General features: G+C 38.2%; 7 protein-coding genes and 1 non-coding gene across 8 annotated transcripts in view; 1 reads left to right on the plus strand and 7 right to left on the minus strand. All coding sequences in view use genetic code 11, as the record gives it.

The window, feature by feature from the left end:
- Nucleotides 1–48: 48 nt before the first annotated feature.
- rpl16 (ribosomal protein L16) lies at nt 49–1,244 on the minus strand. The gene is made up of 2 exons: nt 1,236–1,244; nt 49–447 (listed from the first exon to the last, which is right to left on the minus strand). The coding sequence occupies exons 1-2, from the start codon at nt 1,242–1,244 to the stop codon at nt 49–51; spliced, it is 408 nt and encodes a 135-aa protein (YP_010167166.1).
- A 156-nt stretch (nt 1,245–1,400) lies between these two features.
- Nucleotides 1,401–2,057, minus strand: rps3 (ribosomal protein S3). Its single transcript has one exon. The coding sequence runs from the start codon at nt 2,055–2,057 to the stop codon at nt 1,401–1,403; it is 657 nt and encodes a 218-aa protein (YP_010167167.1).
- A 49-nt stretch (nt 2,058–2,106) lies between these two features.
- On the minus strand, nt 2,107–2,484 carry rpl22 (ribosomal protein L22). Its single transcript has one exon. It carries the CDS (start codon nt 2,482–2,484, stop codon nt 2,107–2,109), a length of 378 nt encoding a protein of 125 aa, YP_010167168.1.
- Nucleotides 2,485–2,591: 107 nt separating this feature from the next.
- Nucleotides 2,592–2,870, minus strand: rps19 (ribosomal protein S19). Its single transcript has one exon. The coding sequence runs from the start codon at nt 2,868–2,870 to the stop codon at nt 2,592–2,594; it is 279 nt and encodes a 92-aa protein (YP_010167169.1).
- A 99-nt stretch (nt 2,871–2,969) lies between these two features.
- rpl2 (ribosomal protein L2) lies at nt 2,970–4,461 on the minus strand. The gene is made up of 2 exons: nt 4,068–4,461; nt 2,970–3,400 (listed from the first exon to the last, which is right to left on the minus strand). The coding sequence occupies exons 1-2, from the start codon at nt 4,459–4,461 to the stop codon at nt 2,970–2,972; spliced, it is 825 nt and encodes a 274-aa protein (YP_010167170.1).
- A 26-nt stretch (nt 4,462–4,487) lies between these two features.
- rpl23 (ribosomal protein L23) lies at nt 4,488–4,769 on the minus strand. The gene has a single exon. The coding sequence runs from the start codon at nt 4,767–4,769 to the stop codon at nt 4,488–4,490; it is 282 nt and encodes a 93-aa protein (YP_010167171.1).
- A 169-nt stretch (nt 4,770–4,938) lies between these two features.
- Nucleotides 4,939–5,012, minus strand: trnI-CAU. Its single transcript has one exon. It is a non-coding gene; the product is annotated as a tRNA-Ile (tRNA).
- An 84-nt stretch (nt 5,013–5,096) lies between these two features.
- The window catches only part of ycf2 (hypothetical chloroplast RF21), a 6,759-nt gene continuing 1,384 nt past the window's right edge, over nt 5,097–10,471 (plus strand). Inside the window, exon 1 of the mRNA in view lies at nt 5,097–10,471. This exon is cut by the window's right edge and continues 1,384 nt beyond it. Within this exon, the coding sequence (YP_010167172.1) occupies nt 5,097–10,471 (5,375 nt within the window).

Raw genomic sequence — 10,471 nt, forward strand, 5'->3', positions numbered from 1 at the left:
TAGATTATATTTTTCATCATTCATAAATATCCCTTTGGTCCGATATCCCTATTCCGCAATAACGAATTTTGTTCGTATAGGCATTTTGCGCGCCGCTATTTCCATAGCGGCTCTGGCTACGGTTTCTGATACTCCGCCCATTTCATAAAGTATTCGATCCGGTTTAACGACGGATACCCAATATTCAGGAGATCCCTTCCCCGAACCCATACGTGTTTCCGCGGGTCTTAGTGTAACGGGTTTGTCGGGGAATATACGTACCCATATTTTTCCGCCACGACGGGCATATCGTGTCATTGCGCGGCGCCCTGCTTCTATTTGTCTAGATGTGATCCAAGCGGGTTCAAGTGCCTGAAGCGCATATTTACCGAAACAAATACGATTGCCCCGATAAGATACTCCTTTCATTCTTCCTCTATGTTGTTTACGAAACCTGGTTCTTTTGGGGTTATAGTTGATGGTAGTGTCTCAATTCCATCTCTACTACAGAACCGGACATGAGAGTTTCTTCTCATCCAGCTCCTCGCGAATGAAACGATAAATAAACAATAAATAATATTAGGATTATTTAATGGATGAAATTTCGCGGGCGAATATTTACTCTTTTATATTTATCTGCTTTATTCGTAGGGTCGCTCCATAACCTCTTCGAAGAAATCAGTTCGTTCCCGGCGCGTTCCGCCATCCCGTCCAGTGAATCATTAGGATTCGTTTTCAATCGAATCCTCCGCAGTCACAGGTTCCGTCGTTCCCATAGCTTCTCCTCCATTAATGTCGAGGTCTGAATTCTGCAATGGAGCTTCTAATTTAATCTGTCCCTGAGTCAATCTCCTCAGTCTCTATCGACTCAATGCTCTTTATTTTTTGAAATCTATCTCAATTATAGATGAATTGAATTATATTATAGTATATGATGCCTTATCACATTGCCCTTTCTAAGATGATTCATAGACCATACATATTGGAATAATATATCATTTCTTTTCCCCTTCTCTCTTTCTCTCATCCTTCCATTCATCCGCATCCCTCTATTTTGGTTTCACAACTTACACAATCAATCAAGATTCATTTTTACTTTATTGAAAAAGGATTTCAGTTGCTACAAATATATGATTATTATCTCATATAATGACCGATTCCTTGGATCTTGAGAATACGAAGCAATGAGCTGGTTATTAATTTATATTTATATTAGGTAGGGTCCAATTCTTTCTTTTAGTCCCAACGAGTCACACACTAAGCATAGCAATTCTATCATATCAAAGTGGTAAATCGAATTGTTATTCAAACATATATAATTGATCCGTTTTGACTAAACGGAAAAAGACCTAAACTAAATTGAGTTTTTTGCCCTGTCCATGGATAAGTATCCATGAATAGAATCGCAAGAAAAGGAGCCATTACTCTTCATCCAAAAATATCCAAATTTTTATCCCTAATACTCCATAGATAGTTCGAACTGGATAGGAACAATAATCAATTTTCACTCGAATGGTCTGTAGGGGAACCCTACCTTCTCTAATCCATTCAACGCGGGCAATTTCGTTTCCATTGAGACGTCCTGCAATTTGTACCTGAATTCCCTTTGCATCCGCTTGTTCAGCTAATTCAATAGCTTTTTTCATTGCCTTTCTAAAGGAAACTCTATTCTTTAATTGCAGAGCGATATATTCTGCAAGAATATTAGGTTGCCCGTAAGGTCTTGCAACTCTTGCGATAGCAATGTTGAGTCTTCGGTTCACAGAATGAAAGCTTTTTTGTACATTAGTCTGTAATTCTTCGATTCCTCGGGCTCGACCCTCTATTAACATATTGGCGAATCCAATATGAATTATGACTTGGATCAAATCGATTCTTTTTTTAATATCTATACGTGCAATTCCTTCAAAACCTGAGGATATTCTCATATGTTTTTGTACATAATTCTTGATACAATCCCGTATTTTTTCATCTTCCTGGAGACCTTTGGAATAATTTTTTGGTTGTGCGAACCAAAAGGAACGATGACTTTGGGTTGTACCAAGTCTGAAACCAAGTGGATTTATTTTCTGTCCCATATCTACCTACCAATATTCTCTTTCTAAACTAAAAGTCATGTTTTGAAAATCAAATATTTTTTAAATTGAAGTTAGGTCTTTCGCTCAATACAATAGTTATATGACAGGTGGGTCTTTTTATTGGGTAACTACGTCCCCGAGCTCGCGGTTTTAACCTTTTGACGATAACACCTTCGTTGACTTCGGCTTTACTAATAAATAAATCAGCTTCTTTCAAACCCCTATTGTGACTAGCATTTGCTGCTGCGGAATAAACTAATTTGAAAATGGGGTAACATGCTCGATAAGGCATGAGTTCCAGTATCATAAGTGTTTGCTCATAGGAGCAACCGCGAATTTGATCAATTACCCTTCGTGCTTTTTGAGCAGACATACCTATATGTCGAGCTAAAGCTCGTATTTCTGTACCCGAGGTCTTCTTTATCATAGTCATAGGGTTTTACCTCACACACACCAATAAAAATAAGAATAAATCATGAGAGCACTTATTTAACTTTTGATTACATTAATACATTAACTATATTAATATTATCATTATCGCCGAGATCTATTATCGTTTCTCGCGTGTCCCCGGAAAGTCAGAGTAGGCGCGAATTCTCCCAATTTGTGACCCACCATACGCTCCGTTATATAAATAGGTAAATGCTCCTTTCCGTTATGAACAGCAATTGTATGACCGACCATTGCAAATATAATGGTCGATGCTCGGGACCAAGTTACTATTATACTTCTTTCCTCTGCCTTGTTGAGCTTCTCAATTTTACTTAATAAGTGATTAGCCACAAAAGGATTTTTTTTAGATGAACGGGCCACAAGTGATTACTCCCCCTTCTTTTCATTTTTTCATTTTGTGAAGACGAAAAAACCAATTTGATTTAATTTTACATCATTCATTATTTTTTCTTTCTCTTTCTATTTACGGCGACGAAGAATAAAAATATCACTATATTTATTCCTTTTCCTACTCCTTCTTCCAAGCGCGGGATAACCCCAAGGAGTTGTGGGTTTTTTTCTACCAATCGGGGCCCTCCCTTCACCACCTCCATGGGGATGGTCTACAGGGTTCATAACTACTCCTCTTACTACAGGACGCTTACCTAGCCAACATTTAGATCCGGCTCTACCCAAACTTTTCTGGTTCGCCCCGACATTACCCACTTGTCCGACTGTTGCTGAGCAGTTTTTGGATATCAAACGAACCTCTCCAGATGGTAATCTTAATGTGGCCGATTTACCCTCTTTTGCAATCAGTTTCGCTACAGCACCTGCTGCTCTAGCTAATTGTCCACCCTTTCCAAGTGTTATTTCTATGTTATGTATGGCCGTGCCTAAGGGCATATCGGTTGAAGTAGATTCTTCTTTTTGATCAATCAAAACCCCTTCCCAAACTGTACAAGCTTCTTCCAAAGCATACGGCTTTCTGGATGTAGATGATGATATCTAGACAGATGGATCTTATATGAATCGTATGATGAAGTACCACATGAGTGGATATATAGGAATCCAAATCTGCCGAATCACTCATGCTACGATCTTCTACATCCTAGGTCTCCCCATTCCGTCATCTGGCTTATGTTCTTCATGTAGCACTCAGACCGAATGACTCTATGAAATTACGTCGATACTTCCATTCCACATATTACGGGTAACGTAGGAGACATCTCTATTTTTCCCCCGGGGGATCTTTAGAATTACCACTGCTTAGCTTTCAATTCGCCTCTGACCATCAAATGAAATGTGAATAACCCATCCTCCTCTCTTTGAAACAAGGGGCGCTTCCGGTTCTATCCGTGCTTCAAACAATTTTGTCTTCTCCATATTACCATATCTCTAGAGTCAATAATTTTATATGAGGAACCACTGAACTCAATCACCTGCTGCCGTTACTCTTCAGTTTTCTGTTGAGGTCTATCCCGTAGAGGTACTCAAATTGGATCAGTGATCGATTTCTAGGTTTTGTCGTAAACCTAATTGGTTACTTCCAATTACGTAAATCAATAGTTCAAACCGCACTCAAAGGTAGGGCATTTCCCATTGATATAGGAACTTCTGTACCAGAAACAATGGTATCTCCAATTATAGCCCCTCTGGGATGTAAAATATATCTCTTCTCACCATCCCCATAGTGTATGAGACAAATGTATGCATTTCGATTAGGGTCGTATTCTATGGTTACGATTCTACCAGATATGTCTTTTGCATTCCGTCGAAAATCGATTTTACGGTATAGACGCTTATGACCTCCCCCTCTATGCCTTGCGGTAATGATTCCTCTGGCATTACGACCTTTACCACAACGATGCTGTCCATAGATCAAATTTGTTCGTGGATTGGATTTCGCTTGACTGTCTACGGCTCCTTTGCGTGTGCTAGGGGTAGAAGTTTTGTATAAATGTATGGCCATGTTATTAAGTATTTATTTTTTTTTATTTAAGTTCTTTTCTCTATAAGAGGTGGAATAGAATAACCCGGTTGAAGCGTAATGATCATACGTCTGTAATGCATTGTATGTCGCATAATAGGTCCCATTCTTCTACCCTTTCCCGGGAGTCGATGGCTATTCATAGCTACTACCTTGACACCAAAGAAGAGTTCGATCCAATGCTTTATTTCTGTCCTAGTTGATCCTGATTCGACATTAGAAGTATATTGATTGTTCCCCAATAACCGAATACTTTTTTCTGTAAATACTGCATATTTGATTCCATCCATAAATCCATTTTCTTCCCTATGAGTTCCAGTATCTATAAGAATTAGAATTCTTACCGTTTCTACCGTTTCTATCTTATTCTTATAGTATGAATATACCAATTAGTTATCTATGGATGATGAGATTCCGTTGATACGGAGCCAATTCTATTATTGAACGTTCCAATTCGCGTGCATCCAGCAGGAATTGAACCTACGAATTTGCCAATTATGAGTTGGGCGCTTTAACCATTCAGCCATGGATGCTTCGCGGAGACTCGTCATCAACGGGGGCTGTCTTTGTGTAAGTGGATTTCAATTGAAATATAATCTTTCGTTTAGGAGAAATCAATGAAACGGCATCAATTCAAATCCTGTATTTTGGAATTGAGAGAGATATTGAGAGAGATCAAGAATTCTCGCTATTTCTTAGATTCATGGACCAAATTCGATTCAGTGGTGTCTTTCACTCACATTTTTTTCCACCAAGAACGTTTTGTGAAACTCCTTGGCCCCCAAACTTGGAGTGTCCTGCTTTCACGTGATTCACAGGGTTCAACAAGCAATCGATATTTCACTTTCACGATCAAAGGTGTAGTACTGCTTGTAGTAGCGGTCCTTATATATCGTATTAACAATCGAAATATGGTCGAAAGAAAAAATCTCTATTTGATGGGGCTTCTTCCTATACCTATGAATTCCATTGGACCCAGAAATGATACATTGGAAGAATCTTTTTGGTCTCCCAATATCAATAGGTTGATTGTTTCGCTCCTGTATCTTCCAAAAGGGAAAAAGATCTCTGAGAGTTGTTTCATGGATCCGAAAGAGAGTACTTGGGTCCTCCCAATAACTAAAAAGTGTATCATGCCTGAATCTAACTGGGGTTCGCGGTGGTGGAGGAACTGGATCGGAAAAAAGAGGGATTCTAGTTGTAAGATATCTAATGAAACAGTAGCTGGAATTGAGATCTCATTCAAAGAGAAAGATATCAAATATCTGGAGTTTCTTTTTGTATCCTATATGGATGATCCGATCCGCAAGGACCATGGTTGGGAATTGTTTGATCGTGTTTCTCCGAGGAAGAAGCGAAACATAATCAATTTGAATTCGGGACAGCTATTCGAAATCTTAGCGAAACACTTGATTTGTTATCTCATGTCTGCTTTTCGTGAAAAAAGACCAATTGAAGTGGAGGGTTTCCTCAAACAACAAGGAGCTGAGGCAACTATTCCATCAAATGATATTGAGCATGTTTCCCATCTCTTCTCGAGAAACAAGTGGGATATTTCTTTGCAAAATTGTGCTCAATTTCATATGTGGCAATTCCACCAAGATCTCTTCGTTAGTTGGGGGAAGAATCAGCACGAATCGGATTTTTTGAGGAACGTATCGAGAGAGAATTTGATTTGGTTAGACAATATGTGGTTGGTAAACAAGGATCGGTTTTTTAGCAAGGTACGGAATGTATCGTCAAATATTCAATATGATTCCACAAGATCTATTTTCGTTCAAGTAACGGATTCTAGCCAATTGAAAGGATCTTCTGATCAATCCAGAGATCATTTCGATTCCATTAGGAATGAGGATTCGGAATATCACACATTGATCAATCAAACAGAGATTCAGCAACTAAAAGAAAGATTGATTCTTTGGGATCCTTCCTCTCTTCAAACGGAACGAACAGAGATAGAATCAGATCGATTCCCGAAATACCCTTCTGGATATTCCTCAATGTCCCGGCTATTCACGGAACGTGAAAAGCAGATGAATAATCATCTGTTTCCGGAAAAAATCGAAGAATTTCTTGGGAATCCTACAAGATCAATTCGTTCTTTTTTCTCCGACAGATGGTCAGAACTTCATCTGGTTTCGAATGCTACTGAGAGGTTCACTAGAGATCAGAAATTGTTGAAGAAACAACAAGATGTTTTTTCTTTTGTCCCTTCCAGGCGATCGGAAAAGAAAGAAATGGTTGATATATTCAAGATAATTACGTATTTACAAAATACCGTCTCAATTCATCCTATTTCATCAGATCGGGGATGTGATATGGTTCCGAAGGATGAACCGGATATGGACAGTTCTAATAAGATCTCATTCTTGAACAAAAACCCATTTTGTGATTTATTCCATCTATTCCATGACCGGAACAAAGGGAGATACACGTTGCACCACGATTTTGAATCAGAAGAGAGATTTCAAGAAATGGCAGATCTATTCACTCTATCAATAACCGAGCCTGATCCGGTGTATCATAAGGGATTTGCCTTTTCTATTGATTCCTACGGGTTGGATCAAAAAAAATTCTTGAATGAGGTATTCAACTCCAGGGATGAATCGAAAAAGAACTCTTTATTGGTTCTACCTCATATTTTTGATGAAGAGAATGAATCTTTTTATCGAAGGATCAGAAAAAAATGGGTCCGGATCTCCTGCAGGAATGGTTTGGAAGATCCAAAACCCAAAATAGTGGTATTTGCTAGCAACAACATAATGGAGGCAGTCAATCAATATAGATTGATCCGAAATCTGATTCAAATCCAATATAGCACCTATGGGTACATAAGAAATCTATCGAATAGATTCTTTTTAATGAATAGATCCGATCGCAACTTCGAATATGGAATTCAAAGGGATCAAATAGGAAATGATACTCTGAATCATATAACTATAATGAAATATATGATCAACCAACATTTATCGAATGTGAAAAAGAGTCAGAAGAAATGGTTCGATCCTCTTATTTCTCGAACCGAGAGATCCATGAATCGGGATCCTAATGCATATAGATACAAATGGTCCAATGGGAGCAAGAATTTCCAGGAGCATTTGGAGCATTTCGTTTCTGAACAGAAGAACCGTTTTCAAGTGGTGTTCGATCGATTACGTATTAATCAACATTCGATTGATTGGTCCAAGGTTATCGACAAACAAGATTTGTCTAAGTCACTTCATTTCTTTTTGTCCAAGTCACTTCTCTTTTTGTCTAAGTCACTTACTTTTTTCTTTGTGAGTATCGGGAATATCCCCATTCATAGGTCCGAGATCCACATCTATGAATTGAAAGGTCCGAATGATCAACTCTGCAATCAGTTGTTAGAATCAATAGGTGTTCAAATCGTTCATTTGAATAAATTGAAACCCTTCTTATTGGATGATCATGATACTTCCCAAAGATCGAAATTCTTGATCAATGGGGGAACAATATCAGCATTTTTGTTCAATAAGATACCAAAGTGGATGATTGACTCACTCCATACTAGGAATAATCGCAGGAAATTCTTTGATAACACCGATTCCTATTTCTCAATGATATCCCACGATCGGGACAATTGGCTGAATCCCGTGAAACCATTTCATAGAAGTTCATTGATATCTTCTTTTTATAAAGCAAATCTACTTCGATTCTTGAATAATCCACATCACTTCTGCTTCTATTCTAACAAAAGATTCCCTTTTTATGCGGAAAAGACCCGTATCGATAATTATGATCTTACATATGGACAATTCCTCCATATCTCGTTCATCCGCAACAAGATATTTTCTTTGTGCGTCGGTAAAAAAAAACATGTTTTTTTGGAGAGAGATACTATTTCACCAATCGAGTCACAGGTATCTGACATATTCATACCTAACGATTTTCCACAAAGTGGTGACGAAACGTATAACTTGTACAAATCTCAGCCTCTTTCAACTTATTGTCAGCCTCTTTCAGATATGAATCTATCTGATTCAGAAGGGAAGAACTTGCATCAGTATCTCAGTTTCAATTCAAACATGGGTTTGATTCACACTCCATGTTCTGAGAAAGATTTACCATCCGCAAAAAAACGGAATCTTTGTCTAAAGAAATGCGTTGAGAAACGGCAGATGTATAGAGCCTTTCAACGAGATAGTGCTTTTTCAAATCTCTCAAAATGGAATCTGTTCCAAACGTATATGCCATGGTTCCTTACTTCGGCAGGGTGCAAATATATAAATTTCATCCTTTTAGATACTTTTTCAGACCCATTGCCGATACTAAGTAGCAGTCACAAATTTGTATCCTTTTTTTATGATATTATGCATGGATCAGATATATCATGGTCAATTCTTCAGATTCCATTGTGGGCGATTCTTCCACGATGGAATCTGATAAGTGAGATTTCGAGTAAGTGTTTACAGAATCTTCTTCTGCCCGAAGAAATGATTCATCGAAATAATGAGTCACCCGTTCCATTGAAGTGGACACATCTGAGATCACCAAATGCTCGGGAGTTCCTCTATTCAATCCTTTTCCTTCTTCTTGTTGCTGGATATCTCGTTCGTACGCATCTTCTCTTTATTTCCCGAGTCTCTAGTGAGTTACAGACAGAGTTAGAAAAGATCAAATCTTTGATGATTCCATCATACATGATTGAGTTGCGAAAACTTCTGGATAGGTATCCTCCACCTGAACTGAATTCTTTCTGGTTAAAGAATCTCTTTCTAGTTGCTCTGGAACAATTAGGAGATTCTCTGGAAGAAATACGGAGTTCTGCTTCTGGTGGCAACATGCTATTGAGTGGTGGTCCCACTTATGGGGTCAAATCAATACGTTCTAAGAAGAAAGATTTGAATATCAATCTCATCGATATCATCTATCTCATAAGTATCATACCAAATCCCATCAATTCAATCACTTTTTCGAGAAATACGAGACATCTAAGTCGTACAAGTAAAGAGATCTATTCATTGATAAGAAAAAACGTGAACAGTGATTGGATTGATGATCAAATAGAATCCTGGGTCGCGAACAGTGATTGGATTGATGATGCAGAAAGAGAATTCTTAGTTCAGTTCTCCACCTTAACGACAGAAAAAAGGATTGATCAAATTCTATTGAGTCTGACTCATAGTGATCATTTATCAAAGAATGACTCTGGTTATCAAATGATTGAACAACCGGGATCCATTTACTTACGATACTTAGTTGACATTCAAAAAAGGTATCTAATGAATTATGAGTTCAATAGATCCTGTTTAGCAGAAAGACGGATATTCCTTGCTCATTATCAGACAATTACTTATTCACAAACCCCGTGTGGGGCTAATAGTTCTCATTTCCCATCTCATGGAAAACCCTTTTCGCTCCGCTTAGCCCTACCCCCTTCTAGGGGTATTTTAGTGATAGGTTTTATAGGAACTGGACGATCATATTTTGTCAAATACCGAGTGACAAACTCCTATGTTCCCTTCATTACGGTATTTCCGAACAAGTTCCTGGATGACAATCAAGGTTATCTTATTGATGATATCGATATTGAGGATCGTGACGATATCGATATTGATGATCGTGACGATGATGACCTTGATACGGAGCTGCTAACTATGCCGAATGTGCTAACTATGTATATGACGCCGAAAATAGACCAATTTGAGATCACCCTTCCATTAGAATTAGCAAAAGCAATGTCTCCTTGCATAATATGGATTCCAAACATTCATGATCTTTATGTGAATGAGTCGAATTACTTATCCCTCGGTCTATTAGTGAACCATCTCCCCAGGGATTGTGAAAGATGTTCCACTAGAAATATTCTTGTTATTGCTTCGACTCATATTCCCCAAAAAGTGGATCCCGCTCTAATAGCTCCGAATAAATCAAATACATGCATTAAGATACGAAGGCTTCTTATTCCACAACAACGAAAGCACTTTTTCATTCTTTCATATACTAGGGGATTCCGCTTGGAAAAGAAAAT

Source organism: Nymphaea colorata, chloroplast (genome assembly GCF_008831285.2).
Source record: "Nymphaea colorata chloroplast, complete genome".
Classification (NCBI taxonomy): domain Eukaryota; kingdom Viridiplantae; phylum Streptophyta; class Magnoliopsida; order Nymphaeales; family Nymphaeaceae; genus Nymphaea; species Nymphaea colorata.